Source organism: Cloeon dipterum, chromosome 3, assembly GCF_949628265.1.
Source record: "Cloeon dipterum chromosome 3, ieCloDipt1.1, whole genome shotgun sequence".
Lineage (NCBI taxonomy): Eukaryota > Metazoa > Arthropoda > Insecta > Ephemeroptera > Baetidae > Cloeon > Cloeon dipterum.
The window spans coordinates 10809882-10835071 of record NC_088788.1 but is presented as its reverse complement, the minus strand read 5'-3'; the positions used below and the strand labels follow the sequence as shown (position 1 = coordinate 10835071).

The 25190-nt window shown below is 37.7% G+C and overlaps 5 protein-coding genes across 5 annotated transcripts; 2 read left to right on the top strand and 3 right to left on the bottom strand.

Moving 5' to 3' along the window:
- Positions 1-10143: 10143 nt before the first annotated feature.
- Positions 10144-14805, top strand: LOC135939812 (bifunctional 3'-5' exonuclease/ATP-dependent helicase WRN-like). The gene is made up of 16 exons (XM_065484385.1): positions 10144-10265; positions 10316-10459; positions 10517-10752; positions 10801-11102; positions 11155-11292; positions 12073-12208; positions 12258-12440; positions 12490-12722; positions 12774-12894; positions 12945-13112; positions 13170-13284; positions 13338-13479; positions 13677-13965; positions 14030-14166; positions 14218-14327; positions 14386-14805. The coding sequence occupies exons 1-16, from the start codon at positions 10149-10151 to the stop codon at positions 14743-14745; spliced, it is 2931 nt and encodes a 976-aa protein (XP_065340457.1). The 5' UTR covers positions 10144-10148; the 3' UTR covers positions 14746-14805.
- A 494-nt stretch (positions 14806-15299) lies between these two features.
- On the bottom strand, positions 15300-15856 carry LOC135939813 (mitochondrial translation release factor in rescue). Its single transcript, XM_065484386.1, has 2 exons — positions 15631-15856; positions 15300-15567 (listed from the first exon to the last, which is right to left on the bottom strand). The coding sequence occupies exons 1-2, from the start codon at positions 15854-15856 to the stop codon at positions 15344-15346; spliced, it is 450 nt and encodes a 149-aa protein (XP_065340458.1). The 3' UTR covers positions 15300-15343.
- On the bottom strand, positions 15755-16239 carry LOC135939814 (mitochondrial ribosome and complex I assembly factor AltMIEF1). The gene is made up of 2 exons (XM_065484387.1): positions 15960-16239; positions 15755-15897 (listed from the first exon to the last, which is right to left on the bottom strand). The coding sequence occupies exons 1-2, from the start codon at positions 16122-16124 to the stop codon at positions 15859-15861; spliced, it is 204 nt and encodes a 67-aa protein (XP_065340459.1). The 5' UTR covers positions 16125-16239; the 3' UTR covers positions 15755-15858.
- Positions 16240-16318: 79 nt separating this feature from the next.
- Positions 16319-18222, top strand: Mpi (mannose phosphate isomerase). The gene is made up of 7 exons (XM_065484658.1): positions 16319-16565; positions 16628-16755; positions 16812-16953; positions 17007-17180; positions 17239-17406; positions 17593-17795; positions 17861-18222. Exons 1-7 carry the CDS (start codon positions 16358-16360, stop codon positions 18077-18079), a joined length of 1242 nt encoding a protein of 413 aa, XP_065340730.1. The 5' UTR covers positions 16319-16357; the 3' UTR covers positions 18080-18222.
- LOC135940017 (cytochrome P450 4C1-like) lies at positions 18211-22292 on the bottom strand. The gene is made up of 12 exons (XM_065484657.1): positions 22136-22292; positions 21600-21706; positions 21449-21539; positions 21032-21226; positions 20782-20851; positions 19630-19756; positions 19487-19562; positions 19327-19436; positions 19192-19260; positions 18676-18844; positions 18439-18618; positions 18211-18386 (listed from the first exon to the last, which is right to left on the bottom strand). Exons 1-12 carry the CDS (start codon positions 22278-22280, stop codon positions 18226-18228), a joined length of 1500 nt encoding a protein of 499 aa, XP_065340729.1. The 5' UTR covers positions 22281-22292; the 3' UTR covers positions 18211-18225.
- Between the last annotated feature and the right edge of the window lie 2898 nt (positions 22293-25190).

The following is a 25190-nucleotide window of genomic DNA, read 5'->3' as shown; positions in this document are numbered from 1 at the left end:
GTTCAGTGCATTAAACTGAATATTTCATGTCGATTTGAAGGACTTTGACCAGCCCTAACCCGAGATTTTTAAATTAAAGTTCGAAAATGGGCAATTTTTAAAGGAAAAAATTAATTTCACGGATTTTCCAAGGGGTACGTGCAACTACTCTGTGTCATTTTGTTCAGTGCATTAAACTGAATATTTCATGTCGATTTGAAGGACTTTGACCAGCCCTAACCCGAGATTTTTAAATTAAAGTTCGAAAATGGGCAATTTTTAAAGGAAAAAATTAATTTCACGGATTTTCCAAGGGGTACGTGCAACTACTCTGTCTCATTTTGTTCAGTAAACTAAACTAAATATTTCATGTCGATTTGAAGGACTTTGACCAGCCCTAACTCGAGATTTTTAAATTAAAGTTCGAAAATGGGCAATTTTTAAAGGAAAAAATTATTTACACGGATTTTCCAGGGGGTACGTGCAATTACTCGATCTCATTTTGTTCACATAACTAAACTGAATATTTCATGTCGATTTGAAGGACTTTGACCAGCCCTAACTCGAGATTTTTAAATTAAAGTTCGAAAATGGGCAATTTTTAAGGGAAAAAATTATTTACACGGATTTTCCAGGGGGTACGTGCAATTACTCGATCTCATTTTGTTCAGTAAACTAAAGTGAATAATTCATGTCGATTTGAAGGACTTTAACCAGCCCTAACCCGAGATTTTTAAATTAAAGTTCGAAAATGGGCAATTTTTAAAGGAAAAAATTAATTTCACGGATTTTCCAAGGGGTACGTGCAACTACTCGGTCTCATTTTGTTCAGTAAACTAAACTGAATATTTCATGTCGATTTGAAGGACTTTGACCAGCCCTAACTCGAGATTTTTAAATTAAAGTTCGAAAATGGGCAATTAATAAGGGAAAAAAATTAATTTCACGGATTTTCCAAGGGGTACGTGCAACTACTCGGTCTCATTTTGTTCAGTAAACTAAACTGAATAATTCATGTCGATTTGAAGGACTTTGACCAGCCCTAACCCGAGATTTTTAAATTAAAGTTCGAAAATGGGCAATTTTTAAAGGAAAAAATTAATTTCACGGATTTTCCAGGGGGTACGTGCAATTACTCGATCTCATTTTGTTCACATGACTAAACTGAATATTTCATGTCGATTTGAAGGACTTTGACCAGCCCTAACTCGAGATTTTTAAATTAAAGTTCGAAAATGGGCAATTTTTAAAGGAAAAAATTAATTTCACGGATTTTCCAAGGGGTACGTGCCCTTACTCGGTCTCATTTTGTTCACATAACTAAACTGAATATTTCATGTCGATTTGAAGGACTTTGACCAGCCCTAACCCGAGATTTTTAAATTAAAGTTCGAAAATGGGCAATTTTTAAAGGAAAAAATTAATTTCACGGATTTTCCAAGGGGTACGTGCAACTACTCGGTCTCATTTTGTTCACATAACTAAACTGAATATTTCATGTCGATTTGAAGGACTTTGACCAGCCCTAACTCGAGATTTTTAAATTAAAGTTCGAAAATGGGCAATTTTTAAAGGAAAAAATTAATTTCACGGATTTTCCAAGGGGTACGTGCCCTTACTCGGTCTCATTTTGTTCACATAACTAAACTGAATATTTCATGTCGATTTGAAGGACTTTGACCAGCCCTAACCCGAGATTTTTAAATTAAAGTTCGAAAATGGGCAATTTTTAAAGGAAAAAATTAATTTCACGGATTTTCCAAGGGGTACGTGCAACTACTCGGTCTCATTTTGTTCAGTAAACTAAACTGAATATTTCATGTCGATTTGAAGGACTTTGACCAGCCCTAACTCGAGATTTTTAAATTAAAGTTCGAAAATGGGCAATTAATAAGGGAAAAAATTAATTGCGCAGATTTTCCAGGGGGTACGTGCAATTACTCGATCTCATTTTGTTCAGTAAACTAAACTGAATATTTCATGTCGATTTGAAGGACTTTGACCAGCCCTAACCCGAGATTTTTAAATTAAAGTTCGAAAATGGGCAATTTTTAAAGGAAAAAATTAATTTCACGGATTTTCCAAGGGGTACGTGCAACTACTCTGTCTCATTTTGTTCAGTAAACTAAACTAAATATTTCATGTCGATTTGAAGGACTTTGACCAGCCCTAACTCGAGATTTTTAAATTAAAGTTCGAAAATGGGCAATTAATAAGGGAAAAAATTAATTGCGCAGATTTTCCAAGGGGTACGTGCAATTACTCGATCTCATTTTGTTCAGTGCATCAAACTGAATATTTCATGTCGATTTGAAGGACTTTGACCAGCCCTAACTCGAGATTTTTTAATTAAAGTTCGAAAATGGGCAATTTTTAAGGGAAAAAAATTAATTTCACGGATTTTCCAAGGGGTACGTGCAACTACTCGGTCTCATTTTGTTCAGTAAACTAAACTGAATATTTCATGTCGATTTGAAGGACTTTGACCAGCCCTAACCCGAGATTTTTAAATTAAAGTTCGAAAATGGGTCATTGTTTTAGAGTAAAAAATTGAAAGTTTGTTGGCCTCCCTGAAAAATTTTACGAATGTTAGGCACCATTGCTATCGTCACGCGTTTCCTCCGCCCCCGATGACCTAAAAACCCGCTCAATAAATTTTTTTCTTTAGATGTATTAATAATTCTTATCCTGGTATTTCGGGTAGATCACTGCTTGACACTTCTTTTCGCATCGCTAGACGTCGATTGGCTGAGCTTTAATGAAATTCACGTTTTTGGCGTTTCTTTCTGTTTTTTTCCCGAAACATATGCATTCTTATGGAAGGTTAAAAGTTTCCATGATGCCATGATTGGTGGTCAAAATATTGGATTGTAAGAAACCAGAATAAAAGCCACTGGTTACACCAAAAGACCGATTATTTTAACTCTGATCGTAATGTTACAAAATTTCTTACTTTTTTGCGGGAAATGTGAATTTTTTTCGTATTAAATTTGTAAAAATGCGGAAAATTCCAAAACTGCTGGGTTTTTCCAGCTGCTTTTTCGCGCAAATAACCAGTGGTGCACTTTTGCGCATTTCAAAATTGGCAACCAATTAAAATTTTGATATTCTAGCTCTAAAATATGATGCCTTTTAAGTTATTTAAAGAAGCTCCATAATAGAATTAGACGGTAAAAATATTTTCAAGGGAAATTAAATTCAATGACATAATTTCCTTAAACAAAGAGCCAATTGAAATGTCCTAATTAATCTATCCTTCCGAGAAAAGGAAATTTTTAAAAGGTCCGGTAACGAAGGACAAAAAGGGGTTAAAAAGAGGATTTTTCGGATTTTTAGTCTGCGCGCGGTGGCGGCGGCTGCACATGCATGCAATCGCCACAGCATGGTATGCTGCTGCCGCTGGGCCGCTGCTTTGGACATGGAGCGGGGGAGAAAGCGACGGGCGGTAGGACTAGTGAGCAGCTCCAATTCCCCCGTTATATACGCACTTGAATAAAAACCGTCTCTGATGCTTTGGAGAGAAAACAAGCAAAAAAACTGGCCTGTGGTCAGAAAACGCATTGGAAATAATTTTAAACGTAATTTCATAGCTGACAAAATTCATGCTAGCAAACTGACGTAATAAATAAGTGCATTCGAGCCACAACCTCTCAAAGCAACAAATTTTTGTCCAGGGGTCAATGGATTTTGATGAATTTTTTTTGCGTTAACTTTGCCCTAAATGACTGACAAAACAGTTGAGAAAACTCCGACTTTCCAGTTTTTGCGAGTTTTGCGGGCGTTCAAAGGTAATAATCTGGAAATTTTGAGTATTTTATAACTTTGCTCAGGCGGGTGGTCCTAGAAAAAATTTTAAAAAAACCCGTAAACTCATCTCCACAAGGCAAACATCTGTTACATTGACTTCAAAGTGGTAGGTCAAAGGTCATAAAAATTAATTTTTATAACTCAAATTTAAAAATGAATATATTGAAATTTTTTATTTTTGTCATGGCCATTTTTTAGAGCACAAAAAACTAAGCTAAAAACGTTTAAATTTGGGATGGCGTTTTTCCTTATTTTTTCAAATAAAAAATGAAATTTTCGAACACCCTTGTTTGTCGCGGTGATGATCGACCAAATCTTGACTTGTAATCATCCGAATTTCAAAAACTGCATACCGTTAGACTCCTCTCGACGTCCCCAAGTGCACTATAGGGCTATGAGACCCACCAACCCCCTTTTATCCATCTCATTAACGTAAAATTTAGAATTTTTCGTTCGTTTCAATACCTTTGCATGACGTTTACGTGTGATTGTCTTCTTCAAACCAATTTAGTTGGCCCAGTCGCAAAACGTAATTTATATGGCTGCGTATTTTAGTATCGATTGACTCTCTTTCTGAGCTCATTTTTTTAAATATATTTATTTGGAAAATAAATCATAGCGTTAACTGTTTCGGGTCACGTATATTAATTACGATTTCTCCCAATAAAAAAGTTCCACGAAACATAGCGTCCTCCCCTCCCGCATTTATTTCGATCTTCCAGAACGTCTAGATTCGGCAATTAGAAGAACAACCAATTTTGAATTTTATTAATCTGGATGGATATTAGTATTAAAGTAGAGTCAAATCCGTGCCTTTTAGAATTTTACGGCAAACTTGTTCAACTTAAAAAGTTACGTCTAGTGAAAAAACCATATCAAAATTCCAATCTGGACCAAAGATACCTTGAATTTCGGATCTACTAGAGGGAAATATAAATTTTCGAAAATCGCGATTACCCATCAAAAACCCCCGAATTTCTTGCTCAAAAATTTAGGTTACACTCTATAAAACACCTAGAAAAACATATGCAAAATTCAGGATGGGCAAATAAAGTCAGTAAAATTGACAATTGCCCTTAATCCTCTCGCGAAAATCGTCTCCTTGATTGAAGAGTTTAATAAATCTTGGGTTCATCTAACCATCAGAATTGCAAAAATTTGGACTCGTCAAGGCAAGTCAAGATGAGTCCATTGGTGGGTGCGGTTAAATTTCTGATGGTTATTAGAACCTGAGATTTAGAGATTTAAAAATAACGATATTTGAAGAATTTCAATTTTTTTTTGCACGCAGCGCTATTATTTAGAAAGTTTTAGGGCAATTTTTATGCACACCACTAAGGAAGCACGTTTATTCATGAAGAGTGTATAGCTTTCGAATGCAACCAAATTCATACAAGTTTCGTGTGAGAGGGGCGCGTTGCCGTTGTGGGTACGTGGAAGCGTGACAGAAATGCGTCTTTGGTAGTGCAAATTATTCGTCTTTTATTCATGTCTCGTGGTTGAGGTATCAGTAATCAAAATCAAAACTGTGAAATTACATAAATAATCAAAAATCACAAATACAATAAACAATTATAACAATTAAAATATCACTTTCGAAATACAAATAATTATTACAGCTTACCCCGTAGTGCGGGTCTAATAAGAAATAGTTTCTATAGAATTTTCTCGCACCAAATCTCATCCTAGCCGGAGAGAGAATATTGTGTTGCGACTGCTTTGGTGCGAGTCTGATTGTGCAGTGGGGGATAAGATGCAGTAAGGGTGCACTGCTTGTCGCACACCTTTGTACTGCCACCTGGCGATACAGGTTAAATGCATAGTAGTAGGACAGTAGTGGCGAGAAGGCGCCACACCGTGATGATGAGTAGTGAAGGCATAAGCTCTCGCTAGGTCCTCGGCCAACCATCACCAACCTCGGCCACCAGGGCCCTATGGAAAACGGGGGTTGCGACTTCCCCGTTGCTATTACTATTATTCGTACTGGCCTCTCGGACTTCAGAGGTATTTGGTGCGCTGTAATGTCTCTCGGGGAGAGGTCTGCGCGAGCCGAGCCACGCCGCCTTATTAGCTCAAATTTTGAGCCATAGGTCCAGTCGCCAGTTTTTGTGAGCCGCTATTATTTCACTATTATTTCAAAAATCCCTTTGTGAAGGTTCCCATGTATATGTACCGATTACTTTCCGTAGTTTCCGTTTGTCACGTGCTCACGTGGTACACTGCTAAATTCTACTATTCCTGGTGAAAACCTCATTCTAATACTGTACCACCATAATCTAAAATCAACTATTTTTATTAAGAATAAAATAATATTAATTTATTTCATATGATATTGATTTTGAGCATTAGATGATGTATTCAAATGTTGTCCCATGACAGAACATTGCAGAAAATTTCATTGAGGTAGATTTTCCTCAAGAAACTCCATACTCTAAATGTGTCGAAAAAATGGGAATTTTTTCCAAATTTGTTATTTTTGCAATTCCAAACCTCGAGTTGCAGCCATCAGAATTTCACAAACTAACCACCACTGAACTCGTATCAATTTCCTCTGACCACAGCTGAAGGGTTTAGGGATGCTTACCCTCCACCCGTAAGTTAAATTACTTCAACCCCCTCAAAAAGTTAATTTTATGCCTCCGGAATTTTGTATAATTTTCCAAATTATTGTGGTAAATCCCACCACTGACTGGCGAAATTCAAATTCATATTCTCTCGAATCGGTAGAGGGCAGTGTAACTGTGCGATAAGCGCGTTTCTTGCACTGACCCTTCCATGCACCTCGCACGACGATGGTCATGTCAACCGCTGTTGTAACTGACCCGCATTCAATCGGGGTAAGACATTAATTGTAATAAATTATTTTCTTGTAAACAGTCAATTTATTTAATGTTCAATATTTTGAATTGTAAATTATTTGTATTGCAGTCCTATATCACTAGTATAACTTTTAGACGTGAATTAAAAGCTGAGTGGATTAAAAAGACATTTTTCCATCATAAGGGCTCCTCGATCGTAGCCCACAGTACATTATCTTAAAATATTTTTCAGTTTCTGGCAGAAAGGGTGTCAATTTAGAAGAGGTTTTAAGGATACAATTTTTTAAGACGACAGAGGAAGCATGATAAAATATTTATCAAAATTGAAGCAATGGGATTGAAAGGGGATGAGGGCACCCCCTAAACACTTTAGCTTATTAGTGGAGGTCGACAGGTCGAGACGGGTCTAACGTTGGATAATTTTTGCAATTCTGATGGTTAGAGCCCGAAGATTTGGAGACGCAATTAGCCCAAAAAATCGAAATATGACATCATATTTTTTTTAAAATTTGGAGTGGATTTCTTACAAACTAATTATCCTAATTATAAAACAACTCTAAATTTACGGCATGCTTTTTTTGCTGCGGCGAGAATTGTAATTATTGATTTTAATTTAAAAAGATATATCGAAATTAATTCGTTTATTGAAATCCTGTTCAGTTTTTTTTTAGCTAAAATGTTTCTGGTTCTGTGTGAAAAACCGGAAAAGGACCGGATTTTGGAATCCAGTTTCAGATTCATACCTTTATATACACTCTTGTTGACTGATACGAAGTATTAAAAAGGAAAAATTCGAGATACTTAATTTAATTAATTACCTATTATGTAAGAAATAATAATAGTAAAAAACGTTGGGGAAAAAATCAATTTCAGAAACATGATTTCTGAGTAACTTGAGCCGCACCGCGAGACACACCGTGAGCCAGCATCCACCTAGTTTAGGCTAGAGTCCTTCTAATAATAGGATTCTAGTCTAGGTGAGCTGCCTTAGCCAAAAAAAGGTGGCTCAGCTCAGACATCTACTCTCGGGAATGCTTCAATTGGGCAAAGGTGAATCGAGCAAGGAATAAAAGCTAAAATTTTCGTATTTTCAACTTTTAAAGTCATTTCGTTAACCATAACCAAAGGATTACAATTTCATTTTCTTGAGTAAAGGGGGATGAAAATCGATTAAATACACAAAAAATTTATTCAATTTAGTTTCAAAAACAAATGGAGATGAAATAAAGGCATGACTCTCAGGAAAATCCACCCCATGAATTTTTGACTTTTGCTTTCGACCCACTTTTGAACTTTATTTTAAAAATCTCAAGTTAGGGCTGGTCAAAGTACTTCAAATCGACATGAATTATTCACTTTAGTTTAGTGAACAAAATGAGACCGAGTAAGAGCACGTACCCCCTGGAAAATCCGTGAAAATAATTTTTTCCCTTAAAAATTGCCCATTTTCGAACTCTAATTTAAAAATCTCGAGTTAGGGCTGGTCAAAGTCCTTCAAATCGACATGAAATATTCACTTTAGTTTACTGAACAAAATGAGACCGAGTAAGGGCACGTACCCCCTGGAAAATCCGTGAAAATAAATTTTCCCCTTAAAAATTGCCCATTTTCGAACTCTAATTTAAAAATCTCGAGTTAGGGCTGGTCAAAGTCCTTCAAATCGACATGAAATATTCAATTTAATGCACTGAACAAAATGAGACCGAGTAATTGCACGTACCCCTTGGAAAATCCGTGAAATTAATTTTTTTCCCCTTAAAAAATTGCCCATTTTCGAACTCTAATTTAAAAATCTCGAGTTAGGGCTGGTCAAAGTCCTTCAAATCGACATGAAATATTCAATTTAATGCACTGAACAAAATGAGACCGAGTAATAGCACGTACCTCTAGGAAAATCCGTGAAATTAATTTTTCCCCTTAAAAATTGCCCATTTTCGAACTCTAATTTAAAAATCTCGAGTTAGGGCTGGTCAAAGTCCTTCAAATCGACATGAATTATTCACTTTAGTTTACTGAACAAAATGAGACAGAGTAAGGGCACGTACCCCATGGAAAATCCGCGCAATTAATTTTTTTCACTTTAAAATTGCCCATTTTCGAACTCTAATTTAAAAATCTCGAATTAGGGCTGGTCAAAGTCCTTCATATCGACATGAAATATTCAATTTAATGCACTGAACAAAATGAGACCGAGTAATTGCACGTACCCCTTGGAAATCCGTGAAATTAATCTTTTTTCCCTTAAAAATTGCCCATTTTCGAACTCTAATTTAAAAATCTCGAGTTAGGGCTGGTCAAAGTCCTTCAAATCGACATGAATTATTCACTTTAGTTTAGTGAACAAAATGAGACCGAGTAAGAGCACGTACCCCCTGGAAAATCCGTGAAAATAATTTTTTCCCTTAAAAATTGCCCATTTTCGAACTCTAATTTAAAAATCTCGAGTTAGGGCTGGTAAAAGTCCTTCAAATCGACATGAAATATTCAATTTAATGCACTGAACAAAATGAGACCGAGTAATTGCACGTACCTCTTGGAAAATCCGTGAAAATAATTTTTTCCCTTAAAAATTGCCCATTTTTGAACTTTAATTTATAAATCTCGAGTTAGGGCTGGTCAAAGTCCTTCAAATCAACATGAATTATTCACTTTAGTTATGTGAACAAAATGAGACCGAGTAAGGGCACGTACCCCCTGGAAAATCCGTGAAAATAATTTTTCCCCTTAAAAATTGCCCATTTTCGAACTCTAATTTAAAAATCTCGAGTTAGGGCTGGTCAAAGTCCTTCAAATCGACATGAATTATTCACTTTAGTTTACTGAACAAAATGAGACAGAGTAAGGGCACGTACCCCATGGAAAATCCGCGCAATTAATTTTTTTCACTTTAAAATTGCCCATTTTCGAACTCTAATTTAAAAATCTCGAGTTAGGGCTGGTCAAAGTCCTTCAAATCGACATGAATTATTCACTTTAGTTTACTGAACAAAATGAGACCAAGTAAGGGCACGTACCCCATGGAAAATCCGCGCAATTAATTTTTTTCTCTTTAAAATTGCCCATTTTCGAACTCTAATTTAAAAATCTCGAGTTAGGGCTGGTCAAAGTCGTTCAAATTGACATGAAATATTCAGTTTAATGCACTGAACAAAATGAGATTGAGTAAGGGCACGTACCCCCTGGAAAATCCACCCCTTTAATTTTTTACTCTAAACTTGGACCCATTTTTTTGTTCCTCCAATAACTTTTCAACTCTAATACATTTTTCATATCGTTTAGGCACTGCCAAAACCACCCCCATCCCTTAAAACGAGACGAGCATCCCCCAAAACGTCTTAAAAATTTTAGGTTGGCAACATTGTTGAAAAAGCGGCTATCTTCTCGCGAGCGGCTAACGCGAGCGGCTAAGTTCACGCTCGTCGAAAACAATGCATTTTGCTAACTATGTGATATTTTAATAAGTTCACGATTTTATTTACAGAAAAGCACTAAATGGCAAAGCCTAATCAAGCCTTATGTACATGATTTTCATTTACAGGAAGCATGGCAACTGATTGCGCAGTTGCACCTACACCTGCGCATTTAAAATCATTAAAAAAATACTTTGGCCACAGTGCATTTCGTCCGCTGCAATGGAAAATTATCTCCACTGTCTTGGAGGTAAATATAGAAATTTGAATATTTTGTAATTTTATTATTCAACTTCCTAGGAGAAAAGAGACAGTTGTGTGGTAATGTCAACAGGCTATGGCAAAAGTCTTTGCTACCAATTCCCACCTGTCTACTCTGAAGGAGTTGCAATCGTGATTTCTCCTTTGATTGCCTTGATGGAAGACCAGGTCCTTGGACTGAAAGTAAGTCTTATTGGCTAAGCTCCTTTCCGATTAAATGCTAAACAATTTTGTTTAAAGGAATCAAACATTCCTGCGTGCTTGCTCGGCTCTGCCCAGACATCTTATGAGAGCACCAGCTATGAAATCTTGAATGGCTTGCACCGTTTGGTGTACATGTCACCTGAATTTTGCTCTGGGGATTCTGGGCAGTTCATGTTGAAAAAAATGGCTGCTCAGCTGAACATTGCGTTGATTGCCATCGATGAGGCTCACTGCGTCAGTCAGTGGGGCCATGATTTTCGCCCTTCCTACAGGTAATGAGTTAAATTTAGAAAGATAAAATATACAAGTGAACTTTCTAGGTCTCTTGGATCTCTGAAAACTATCTTTCCGAAAGTGCCATTCCTCGCCCTGACGGCCACAGCGACACCGCAAATTCGTAGAGATATCTGTCTTTCGCTGAAATTACGCGATCCGAGCATGGTGTGCTCTGGTTTTGACCGTCCAAACTTGTTCCTTGCTGTTGACTTGAAATCCGGCAACATTGCTGATGACATGAAGTCCTTGGCCATCAAGGAAGGTTCCAACTACAGATTTGACGGCTCCACCATCATCTACTGCCCGACCAAGAAAGAGACTGAAGCTGTGACACAAGCCCTTGAGAGTAATTTAGATTATTTGCTGAATTTTTTTATTTTAATTTGAGATTTGATTAGTGATGAATGTGTCCTGTGGAACCTATCATGCTGGGCTCTCTATGTCTAGAAGGAAAGAGACTCACCAGAACTTTGTCAGGGATAAAATCCAGGTTGTGGTGGCCACAGTTGCATTTGGAATGGGCATCGATAAGCCAGGTAGGAAAATTGCAGAGCTGGTTTACACTCTTGATCAATTTTAAACTGAATTAATATATTACTTTCATTAAATTGTAAATATTTTATTTAATTTAAATTTAGGGAAAAGTGATTCTCTCTTGAAAAATTATTTAAAATTGAAAGCATGAACTTTCTTATCGTAATAGTGAAAATGCACGACAAGAAATAGAAGCCTATATATGTCATCCATTTCTTTAATTTCTTAGTTGATTTTTATTCAACAGCAAAAAGTGGTTTAGAATTAATATTAAACGTACTTTTCCCTCGATATGAATAAACAGGTACCCAAAGTGCAAAAACATCTAAAATCGTGGATATTTGGAAATAAAAAATTAATTGCACCTATAAAGTAAACGATTATAAGCAAATCTTATGTGTTGAGGCAGAGTTCTCCAATTTTCAGTGTGTATAAACGCACCATTAGTTTTTGTACAAAAATATTGAGCAAAAAATACAAGATTTTCTGAGCCGCGATCGAGTCGCCCTAAAAACTATGTTCTTATGACTCCAACCTAGACAGCATCAAAAATTAAATTAATATTCAATAAAATCATTATTTTGTGAATTCAGTATAGGCTCAAAATACCGTTATTAATGATTTTAACTGGGGCTTGAATGTCTTAAAATTTTCTAATTTAACTCATTTGTTGCCTAGTTGAAATTAGGATTCATAAACAAAATCGCCTGTCTTGCATTCACAGCCCTTTTTGGCTTTTTAAATATTAAATTATATCTTATCATGGCTGAATTTATCTGTAGATGTGCGGCGTATCATTCACTATGGTGCTCCGAAGGACATTGAGTCTTACTACCAAGAAATTGGGAGAGCAGGTCGTGATGGCCTACCTTCCTTTTGCCAGGTGCTCTATGCTAGCAAAGACTTCAGGATCAACCAGTAAAACCATTAAATTAAATTACTTTTTGATATTTATTATTATGATTAGGTTCTTCCTCCAGGACATTACAAATCCAACTCACAAAAAGCACAAAGAAGAAATGATGGCAGAGATGACCAGATATTTGGAGAACGGTAAAGCTTGCAGGCGCCAAACACTGCTTACGCATTTCGAAGGAAAGTCGCTGAATCTGGATCGCAATGAAGAGTGCTGCGACAACTGCCTCAGGATGTAAGTCATAATTGTTTTTTGAGTGAATTCCTAATAATTGCTGCTTTAGCCTGAAATGCAAGGATCCTGCAAAGAAAGGAGCGTCCACTGATGATTATGATTTTGCGAAAGATGCCAAAATCTTCATCGATGCTGTCCAGGACGCCAACGGACAAAGCAGCCTGACAAATGTGGTCCTCATCTTGCGAGGTTCCAACAACAAAAAATTGAATGAAAGAAGCAAGAAGAGCTCTTCATATGGTAAAGGCAAACACAGACCAGAAATTTGGTGGAAAAGCCTTGGTAATTATTGTTTTAAAATGCTGGTAATATTGACTAACTTCCGTAAATTAGGAAACCTTTTGATGCGAGAGAGGTACGTCGACATGGTGACTAAAAATTGTTTCGGAGACATGCAAAAGTTTCCTGTCACGTTCCTTGAGGTGGCCAACAAGGGCACTCAGTTTTTGATGAAGTAATTTAAATATTATATGAAATCATTGTATGCTAAGCTCACTTTCTCAGCTTCAATGAAAATCCTTCAATGCAGCTGCTTATGGAGCCACCCAGGGACATTAAACTGATTTTGCAGCAGGAGAAAGAGAAGAAGAAAAGAATGGAGACAATGTCCTTTGCTCCTCTGAGCCGAGACAGAACAGAGACAATGCCCTTCGCTTCTCTGAGTCAAGACGAGTAAAGAGACATAATCTAATTGTAAGAATATTTTCTAACTGAATTGTCTGATTGCAGTGATGATGAACTTGCGCGTGACCTAGAGAAGTTCAGGTACAACCGGAACTTCATGGCTGTTGCCCAATCAGCCCACAAATCTGATCCTGTGAGCAACGAAGAGCTTCGATTGGAGGTTTTTGATCCTCTGGAAAATTTGAATTGCAATTCTAAAACGCTATTCTTCAGAGAGTGCTGTATGACGAACTGATCAGGCTGAGGGGTGACTTGGCCAGGGATTCAGATGCAATGCCGTACAACATTTCCAATGATAAAACGCTCACTCTGCTTGCACATCAGAGACCAATAACTTTAGAAGACTTGAAACAAGGTTTGTGGCAATAACTATCACGGTTGGTATAAGATAGGATAGAAAATTTTGGTAGCATGGAGTGCATTAGGACTCAGTTCTGATTTTTTGCTTAAAATAAAGTCATGCACAAAAAGTTGGACTAGATGAAATAAATATAGGAATAAAAAGTGCGGGAAAATCTAGGAAGTTAAGTCTCATATTAATTTTGTTCACAGTCGAAGGGTTAAAAGAGGCGACAGTCGTGAAGTACGGAGAGGCCTTTATTAGTTGCATCAAGAACTTTTGTTCCAAGAACAATCTGAAGATGGACAGTGAAAAGGCTGCCCTGCCAAAACCTGCTCCTGCATTTGATGTGGAGACCCAGAAGCAATTGATCATTGATACATATAAGAACCTTGGGAACGCGTTGACCTCTAAGCTCGAGTATCTAAAAGAAAAGCCTCGCACATCATACATTGGATTCCAGCTTCTGGGAATGAGCTTGAACGAGCTGGAGGTGATTAGGTAAGGCATTAAAATTATAAAAATGCTCATGTTGATAATTTTTTTTATAAAAATTAACTTTCAGGGGAGTAAAAAGCTCCACCATTGTCAATGATTTAGTATTAGCAATCAAGCTGGGCCTGCCCCTTGAATTGGAAAAATTGGGTCTCACCCATTCAGACTACAAGCAAGTAATCAGCGCTTCCAAGAAAATTACCACAGGCAAGTTTAGAATTTTAAATCCACCAACAAATAATCAGCTTTATCCTGTAGAAGAGAGAAGACTGACCGCTATCAAGGAATTGTGTGGCCCTGACATCACCTTTGAGAAAGTCAACCTTTCCCTCGCCATTCAAAGCTATGAAAGTTCCACAGGCGATAGAGTAATGCTAATTAACCACTGATCATTCAATTAATTAAAATCAACTTTTGAAATTTTAGGGAAAATATTTTCCAGAAACTGCATCAAACATTTCACAAGTATCAGGAGCACTGCAAGCTGCAGGTTCAACCTCAGCATTGTACAGTGAAGATTCCACTCCGACAAAAAAGCCCAAACTAGATCCAAAACCTGTAGAGGTGCAGAGCAAACTTGCAAAGCCTACCTCGTCGAGAGTTACATCCCAGAGTTCTGCTGATTTCTTTGACTCTGACAGTGATGATGACTTCTGTGAAGCTGCTGATGAACTTGAGAAATCATTTGAAGACCAGAAATTCACTCAACTCACGCAAGATTTGCCATCCTCCCTGGGCACAAAGAAAATCCGTAAGATCTTCTCAAGTTCAAAAGCTAAAATTTAAGGCGATTAATGTTGCTACACGTTTTAACAGGAAATAAATAGTAGTTATTTTTTTATTTGAGTTGCCATCTATTCTTTATTATCTCTCCAAGCCTCTTTCAACAGTTGCATCTTATTTCGCTTTGATTCTCGACTGCTACTCTTGCGAGACTCAATCCGTCTTTTTTGTGCAGCAACACTTTGGTCTCCATTGAGTTTTTCATCTAACTTTTCAATCAGGATTTCTCTAGCAATTTTCCTGTTTTCGATTAAGTTTCTAGACTTGGTTCCTTTCACTACAATTCCTTAAATAACACATATGGCTTCAATAATTAAGTTCAGCGTCATTATAATTCAAAGCGTTACCAGTGGGCTTGTGTATAAGTAATATGCAATTGGTTCTCTTATGCGTGCCACTGCCTCTAATAATTTGTTCTTCCAAATCTTCTTCATTTAATGTGGGGATCCTGGAATAATCTATTGTGGCAATCGATCGACATGGTTGGAAATTTAGGGGGATGATGGAACTCAGGAGGGTTGATTTAAACAATGGCGTTCGCCTGAAATCAGACAAAATTTTCAGCTCAAAATAAATTTATTCAGATTAAATTAAACAATTTTTACACATCATTTTGCTCTCGCTCTTTCCAAGCAGCCTTTAATTCTTGCATCTTTCTCCTCTTTGTCTCATTTTTACTACTTTTCTTCTCCTCTATTCTTTTCTTTTGTTTTGCTACACTGTCTTCTCCGTTCGCTAATTGATCCAGTTTTTCTATCAACAAGTCTCGAGCAAATTTCCTGTTTTTGTCCAGCAATCGAGACTGGTGGCACTTCACAACCAAACCTGTAAAGCAAACATATTTTTTTTAATTTCAATAGAAGCTAAGGGATTTTATCAGAATTTTACCCGTGGGGATGTGCTTCAGAAGGACACAGTTGGACCTCTTGTTAACATTTTGACCACCAGGACCGTGTCCCTTAACAAACTGCTCTTCTATGTCCTCCTCTTTTAAAACTGGAACTTTGGAATAGTCGATTGTTTGCCGAAGTAAAATTGCACCAAAGTGGAGTGATCGTTGGTAAATGAAGGCGTTGTAAGCAGCGTTTCGAAGCATGAGTGCGGCAGAAATCATTTTTACAGAACTCGTTTGTATTGAAGGAAGGCCTTTGCCCGCTGAAACAGCAACAAATTAATTCATCAGCCTGATTCACATTTTGACAATAAAAAATGCGTACGTCAATATGGAATTTTATCTCCTCGGGGGATTCAACGCTCTTGCAACTTCTGAATTCCTTCCTGATTTTCTTTTTGAAGAAATCCCTGTCGGTGTATTTGAGCTCTTGGCCGTATTTTAAAATGCTTTTGTAGAGTCTCAACACCTCGCTCCTAGCTACGCTCATCGCAAATCATACACGCAGATAAAAAATAATTTAGATCTCGTCAAATCGTTAAATAAAGTTTTGTGCGATGGATAATGTGAATGAATGTATACGCCAGGTGACCAGGTGTGCGCTTTGAATGAGCAAACATGTGATTTTATTTGTTTACGTGCCACGCCCCTCCTTTCTAAAACATAACAGTGTCACGTCGTCTACGATTCGGTCACTTTTAGAGGTCATTTGTTTGTGCTCAAATGGAGCTGATTTGCAAAGTTCAAACTTACGACTGGGGCAGCCGTGACCCGAACTGCCACGTGCACAACTTGTCATGCAAAAATGACCCTAGCAAACCAGATGAAAACGTCAGCAATGGACTTCTGGACCGGCCTCACGCGGAAATCTGGGTGGGTACCCACGTCAATGGGCCGTCTGTGATAAAAGATAGCGGAAAATTGCTGTCAGGTATAAATAAATTAAAATGCTAGTTTTACCTTGTGAAAATTATGTATACAATGTTTTCTAAGAATATATTTATGAAAATCCTGAGAGTATTGGCAATAAAACTCAAGAAGAGTTTGGCGTCCAGCTTCCTTACCTGCTGAAAGTTTTGTCTGTCAGTAAACCGCTTTCCATTCAGGCGCATCCTCTAAAGGTAAATGCTTGAAATATTAATCACATAATTAATATGCTTCATGTCAACCATTTCAGTCGCATGCCAAAGAGCTGCATGCTAAATATCCAGACATTTACAAAGACCCGAACCACAAGCCTGAAATGCTGGTCACCCTGTCCAAGTTTCAAATGCTGCGAGGTTTCCGACCACCAGCAGATATCAAAATCTACCTGCAATGTACGTTTTAAAAATTAAGAGCTATTATTGCAATTCATGCAAATAATTTGCAGCTGTTCCAGAGCTGCGTGATGTGCTTGGCGCTGACAGTGCAGACTTTTTGCTCAGTTGCAACTCGAGTCAGGAGCAAGAAGCTCTGAAGCAAGCCTACCGATCGCTCATGACTGCTTCAGATGAGGTAGTCAGCGATTGTTTGACTAAAATATTGTCCAGAGTCAAAACAGCCGGTCGGTTATTTAGTAATCCTAAATTCCGTATTGGAAATTGATTTAAATTTTTAAACAGATGAAGCTACCAGAGGTGCTTGCGTGGCTGACCTGCTGGAAAAGCTGTACAGTCACTTTCCTGGGGACGTGGGGTGCCTAAGTGTATATTTTTTACAAGACTTTGAGATGGCACCAGGAGAGGCTGCCTTTCTGCCTGCAAACCTGATCCATGCTTACATTGAAGGAGGTATGTTTTTGTGCAAAATGATGTTCACATATTAATTAAATATAAATATAATGATTAAATAAAATTTTCTGGTCTGGACTTAAAACAATCTACTAGTCAGAGTGTGATTAGTGATTACGATAAAATGCTAATTTGTCTTAATTTTTTACCTTTTCTATTTAAATTTATATTTTGCATACATTTTAGAGTGTGTTGAATTGATGGCCTGCTCCGATAATGTCGTGCGAGGAGGACTGACTCCAAAGCTAAAAGACGTGGAAACTTTGTGCTCTATGCTTGAGTATGAGCCAGTGGACAGATCAACTAATATGGACGTCGTACAGTTGTCTGATAACTGCACGAAATACATCCCTCACGGAATTAAAGACTTCTCAATGCTCTGCTTCAAGGTGAATAAATTAATAAATATTATCACCTTTAAATTTAAACAGAAATGATAATTCTTATTTTTTAGTTAAAGAAAGGAGATCCAGTCTCAACAGTTGCCAGCAATGGAGGGCCTTCTGTGATTCTCTCTCTGGGCACTGCAAAGTATTCTGTGGACAGTAACCCGCCTCAGTCTCTACTTGAAGGGCACGTTGTCTTTGTGCGTGCAGACCAAACCTTCAACATTTTCCCTGATCCAGACAAGGAGACGACCACACAGGTTTTTGTGGCTCAGTGCAACTTTTAGTCAGTTAACTAGTGCTGGTGAGTGGGATTTTAATTCTGTTATTTATTTCTCCTGTTATATGTTCCTCAGATGCCCTTTTTGCATTTAATTGTGATGTGGACTTGGTTTTAATAAAACACAACAATCTCTTGTGATTATAAATATATTTATTTTCTCAATGCGAGCTCGATCTCAATCCCATTTTTCGGTCTCAGAATCAAGTCTGGAATATATTCACTGCTCTTCTCTGGGTAAGCTGTTTTCAATTTGAAGTTCCTCAGCAGAGTTGACAAGAGAGACTTTTGCTCTAGCATAGCAAACTTTTGACCTGAAAACCATTTTGTTTTCAATCAATTCAGTGAAAATTTAAATTATCAAACCAATGCAATTTCTTGGTCCAGCGCTGAACGGAATGTACGCGTAAGGGTGTCTGCCAAGAGCGTTTTCTGTCAGAAACCTGTCAGGGTCGAATTTCTCAGGGTTGGGGTATAGCTTTGGGTTTTGGTGAATGCTGAGGATGTGCAAATAAATTCCCGTGCCTTTTGGGAAGGAGTACCCGTCTGAGAATTAAGTTATTAATAGCGTGTTTGTTGATAAAAAAAAATGGAACAGCCCACCAAATTTAAGATCTGTAGTGACCTGCCGTCCAATCATGAAAACGGAGGGTCTCAGCCGCAATGTCTCCTTGATCACGCGCTCCAAATATTTCATTTGTGACAAGTCGGTGTACGTTGGTGCTCGATTATCATCGCCAAAGATTTCTTCCAACTCTTCGACACATTTTTGCTGGAAAAAAAATCATACAAATGGCATAAATCAACTTTTTTGGTTTATTTTTGTATCTCTGGACAGGCTGCAAGACATGGAATTTTGAAAAATTGTTAAAAAAAGTAAAACAGCCTTTCTTTTGTGAAGTAATTCTTTTGTCGCAAAAAATCGGCTGAAGATTTATGCAGCGTTATTTTGTTCCATAAAAAATTGGGACCTAACGAGTTAAATTTTATATCAAGAACGATTGGTTCGTGTTTTTTACTGATAAAAATTGCAATTTTGTTAAATGCTATATGTATTTTTCATTTTGATATACTTACGTGTTTTTTTTAAATTTTATAAAAATTTGAAGTGTTTTCTACCTGCACATCAGGATTGCAGCCAAGATAGTACAGTCCCCAACTCATCGCCATTGCGGTTGTGTCGTGACCCTGTGAAACATAGATGGTTTCGTTATCTTATTAATAATTTATTTTTAGTATTAATATTCATCGTGCCTCAAACATGAAAGTATCCACTTCTTCCCTAATATCTTCATCAGAAAACTCCCCCTTTCCTTCACTCATTTCTAGCAGCAAGTCCAAGAATGCAGTTCTCTTTTTCATACCTGTCGAAAATTTAAATTTACTTTCAAAATTAATTTATATAATGTCCGACCTATGTCGTCCCCGTCGTGTGCTGGTTCCCCACTCGCCTTTCTCCGCCTGAACTCCTCCTTTCTCTCCTGAATTACCTGAAAAGTGGCGAAATTATTAGCCACATGTGCTGATGCTCCTCTTCAACTTGCAAGATCTCATTACATTATTTGTGAATCCGTGCAAAGTTTTGAGACAACGTTTGAAATTTCTTCCCGTGGGCGTCATATCGTGGATAAAGCCGGGATGAAGCCACGGACGCAGCATCCGGTACACGATCAAGTCGGTGATCCTGAGGGGAACATCACGTGTTGAAATTAGTAACTTGCCAACTTGCGAATCAAGGTTTGATGTCATGCTTTGAATTTTATCAGATACAAAAATCGGAAATTTTTATTAAAGTGCAATATTTACACCCTTTGAAATAATTATTTGATGGAAACACGTACAAAAAAGCAGATCCTTTTACCTTTATAAAGCATTTTGTAAACATCTTCTGTCAAATTATATCTTTTGTTGGGAGATTTGGATGGATTTTTCAAGAAAAAAGGGTATTTTTAGATGGCTTTGAAGCCAATTTAGACTCTGCTTTTATCCGTTTTAACAAGAGATTTTCTTGCCAATAATATCAAATTTCTGGGGGGTTTGTAATTTTTTCATGGTTTAGGCCTCTGACAAGAGCTTTGGTATCAAATTCTGGTAGTTTTACACTTGCGAATTTAGATTATTTTTGACAAAAAAGTACCTTAGCCCCCAAACTAGAAGCTTATTGAATTAGGGCTGTGGCCAGTAGCCGAAACTAGTTAAGAAGGAGTTCTTTCAAAATGCGGAAAAATAAATAGAGAAGCAATAATCTCAAGCTACCAATAATCATTACTTCTTTCCAAATGTTTTTCCTACATAATTGTCTCATTACTTTATGAATGTGTGCTGATTTGGGGCAGAGTTGCCCTGTCAGCTCACAATAAACTTAATTTTGAAACTAAATAGTTCGATTCACCAAAGAAGCAGCATTTAATTTGAACCTGAACTGTTTCTTCATTGTTTTTTTTCTTTTCAACAAGCAATTTGAATTTTTTAAAACCATCGGAAAATTTGTATGAACAACAAAAGTATGTGACATCAATCGCAAATAATTTTGTTTTTTCCTTAGGGTGATTTAAAGGTCTAGTAAGTGATTTAGACGATTTTTAGTAGTTTTTTTTAGATTTGGGCTTCAGTTTTGTTTGCTGAATGAAGTAAATGAGACAAAAAATAGTCGACCGTCTTCAATTCTCAACATCCCATTATTTTTGTTGTATTGGTGCGATTACTTACTCATACATCGCCGACACATACTCGGATTCGCTGTCCGTCTGCGCGTGCACCGACGTTCCCATGGCTGTTTCTGTTGGACATACACACACAAAGAACATAAACACTCGCAGATGAAATGAGTTTCCATCCTGAATAGAGACGAAAGCAGATTTGTCTAAGTGACAATATTCCCATCTGTGCGCGTGGGAGAGTGGCCAGGTGCGGCGGCGAATTAACGCGCGCGCTCGTTGGCGGATTTCTCATCACTCACCGCAGATGATGTCAAGGGCGCAGTGGGTGACCAACGGAACGATGTTCACGGGCGCCGAATTATTATTCTTTATCTTCTTCTTGAGTATTTCCACCAGTATCGCCGTGTTTTCTGCGAATACTGGCACAAACTGCTCCAGGATCTTGAAGTGGAACGCCGGCGTCAGCAGTTTTCGTCTCGAGTGCCACTTAGAACCTGGAAATTCAGTATACAACGTTCTGATAAACGAAATTGCTACGCTTCATAGTTGATGGTGAATTTACTGAATTCCGGACTAATATGATTAAATATAATCACCTGGAATATTTCTTAATTTTGACAGTAATTGAAAATGTTCCTTAATCGTCAGTTAATTTAATCCTGTTTTACATTTTTGTAGATTTTACAAATTTGCAAGTCATTAAGGGGTAAATTTACCAGTGCTGGTGAGAAGCCCCGTTCCGAGCCAGTCTGAGATGAAGCCGTACTCCAAACTCTTCGTGATGTGCTGGCTGCTCGTGAGAATGACCTGCCGACGTTTTCACTTTCTCATTTGGGTATTCAAACTTTTCAATCAGCGCCAGTTTACCTCGACGGTTCTAGGGTCCAGGGGGTGGATGACGGGATTCGGGCCCATCCAAGTGCGCATGAGGGGGTAGTAAGTTTTGGTGAGTTGCATCATTTTCTTATAAGCCTCTGCGGGGAATAAAGTTTGGAAAATTCAGCGGAGAAAACAGAGAGCGTATGATGTTTGAAGGCAGCGGCACGTGTGTTATCAGGCAATTTTTTACCGGCGCAGCATGAAAAAGCAGTAAAATTTGCATTTAGCGCGCGCAACGGCAGCAATTGGCGAGAGGTTGGAAAAGTTCCCACTCTCGCTCGTCCCCCCTTATCTGCGATTCGCAATAAATGTGCGCCTAAAGAGGGCATAATTCTCGAATTGTGACGCGGGGAGTTGTTTCTTATATGAAGTTGTTCGAGCGCGCCTGGCAGTAAAGTTGCTGCGGGCCGCGTCGAAATGGCAATAAAACCGTGCGTACGTCGCACTCACACACGAGGCCAACGAACTAATGAGCTCTACACACACACACTGCAGTACTCAGCAATTGCGAAAGACACGCGCACCTTCCCTGGAAGTGGCGAAACTCAACGAGTTTCCTATCAGAGGCAGGGTGGGTGGGCCGGGCACTTTGTCCACTTCGTGCGCCTTCTTGGTCAGGAGATACCAGGCCGAGAAGAAAAGGACCACCAAAAAGAAGACTGCAATCATCTCTGGAATAATACAAAGTTTATGTGTGAGAGGGAACCTTAAGATATTGATTTAAAACAAAATTGCTGTACCTAAAAAAAAATCATATCCCTTTTTGAGACTAAAAAAGCAAACTTATTAATACTCGAAACAGCCAAATAAAAATGTCGCGAGTGTATAATATCATGATTTTGTTCAAAATTCCTTCTTTTACCACATTTACATTTGCCCGTTTCAAGGCGCCGTACCTCACTCGACGCCAAATCTGGCCCTCGGTGATTCAAATTATTGAAAATTGGACATCTTCCCTTATCTGAAGTTTGCCAAGCTCTACAGAAGACACCAACTGACTTCAAACCTAAACTAGGATTATAAATATTTTGAACATTTTAACAAAACAAAAATGTTACTGGTCGAACAGAACTCAATTATTCGTTTTCCATTTACGCATACCAATAAAATTTAAAAAAAATCTCTGAATCACACAACAAGAAAATCGTGATTTCATCACAACATTTTCACGGGAAACGTATTAAAAACAAGAAACGGCTAAAATATTTATGTGTCTCCATTATTAAATCGACATTTTTTATTTATAGAAACAATTAACAGGATTCATAAGTCAACTTTTTAACTCAATGAAATATCACCTGAAAATTTCTAAGTAAATTAAAAAAATGTACAGATAATTTAGACCTTTTGGCTTTCACAAACGGTTTAGACGATTTTACGTGTGGCTTTTAAAAAGGTAAGTCTTTCTCTTTAGGTGTTTAGAAGTAAATCTGTCGCAGAGAAAAGAGTAGTCTTAAATTCCAACCCTATCGACCTGTATCCACAGTTAATGTGGATTTGGGATTTTTTATAAACTCTTTTCGCCTTATTAAATTTCATTTTAGATTTTTTTTAAAAACTATAGATTCTGTGCGTATTTAAAACATGCCCAACAGCTAGATTTCGAAGTCGATTTGCTACAGTTTCAAATGATTTCTGGTCCTTTCCGTCAGTTTTAGTAGGTTAGTAGGCTTAATCTAAAAATTTTACCTTGTGCTGATATTTTTGTATCAAGGCTAATATATAGGTACACACTGAAATCAAGCAACACAGACAGTGTAGGAAATCCCCAAGCCTAGTCGGTCTTACTATCAGAAATATAGTGGTACTTGGGATGTAAACTTATTTTTATTATTTCATTTTGAAGGACTGATAAGATTATATCATTTCATCATTCATTTTCTGAAGTAACATTTTTGGTGATAGCATTTCAGCAAGCATTTTTATCCGACAAAAAAGCTGCACAAACAAAGGATTGGAAGAACATAGCAATTTTACCACAAATTTTATTTTTCATCCATCTCACTTTTGGGCAGCTATGCCGGCGGCCATTTGGTGAAATAATTTCATCTCCTAATTCGATGTTTGGCCAAACATTCACCCGGATAATGCCAATCAAATTAAAACACCTCTGGCAGCAGCGACTGTGCGTGGTGCTGGCAATAAATAAAAGGCCGGAAAACTTTGTCTCTTGCCGTCGACCACAAACACGACCGGCATGCAACGGCTCACTAATGCCTCGTCTTTGTCTGCCGCTCTAAATGCTGCGCAAGAGCAATTTAATTGTGCAATTTATATTCCGCTCTTGGAGCAGTCCGGTGGTGCTGATGATCGCTCGAGCATATCGTGAGATTGTGAACTCTTCTCGTCACTGGAAATTCTATGTTGATAAAGCGAAATTTTACGCTCCATATAATATTGCGTCAAGTTGTTGATATTGTTGTTCTCAAGGAGAAAATATTATTCAACAGATAATCAGGTTGGGAATACCTCTCGAGAGCCTCTAAATGTGATTGCAAGGGGTTTCACGTTGAAACTTGCTACTCATAAAGATTAGTTTAGAATGCAACTGTGCTCTTGCCAAAAGATTGCATCGAATGATATGGAATTCATATCTTTTCTGATTTGGAGATTCAATTTTAAATGTCATTCATGTTCGATAAGATTCGTGACATGCAGTAGGGTTCAAAACGGTAAGCTTTTAAATTATTCTGTGGCATTAAATTATGCCCGAAATAATTTCAACCCAGAAATCCAGAACTCTTTTCATATAAACCTTGGAATGTTAAAAATTTAGCTTGTAACTATGTGCAGATAACACATCAAATTTAAATTTAACTTTTTCACTTTCCTAATTTTTTTATTCTCTCTTAGCTCTGAGATTATAAGTGCATCAAAATTTCACCATATTGACATCCTTGCAATTTTTATCAGAGTTATGCATGGAATTCTGTGAGAATCATGGCTGGAAATGGTTGATTTGAGCAAAACAACAAATAATTTCATTTTGTCCTTGTACAATTTTGAGACAAATTAATATTAAGCCCTTTAAACCATGAAAATTTATTTATTTGCGTTAGAACCGGAAGCTGCGATTGTTAGAGTAAGACCCATAGAAATTCTGCGGCATTCCAAGAGCTCCTTCTATACACGCACGTCGCAACGACTGATTCAGAGCCATAAATCATCAGTGGCACACGCAGAGCACGAGGCAAATAATATTTTAACGAGTACGTGTGCGTCGTAAACAGCTAACCGGCGCGGAGCCATCAATTCAACTTGTGCCAGATTTAATTCCGCGCCGCGACTGCAATTAATTTAAAGCACACGCAAGTTCGGAGGTATAAAAAGTGTCATTAAAGCAGCGTAAGTGGCCATTATGCTCGAACAAGAGTCGGCGTGCCTGCAATTAACAGGACAATAACCATAATCCGAATGCAGACGAGTGAGAGAGCGACTTAAGAGATTATCCGCCCCGCGCACCAAAGTTTAGAGCAATTAAACAATTCCCAGATAATGCGGCCTGCCGAGAGCACCGGCGGATGATGTTGTTGCAACAACACCCGTGGATTACAATTAAATTTGGTATCGAATATTCAT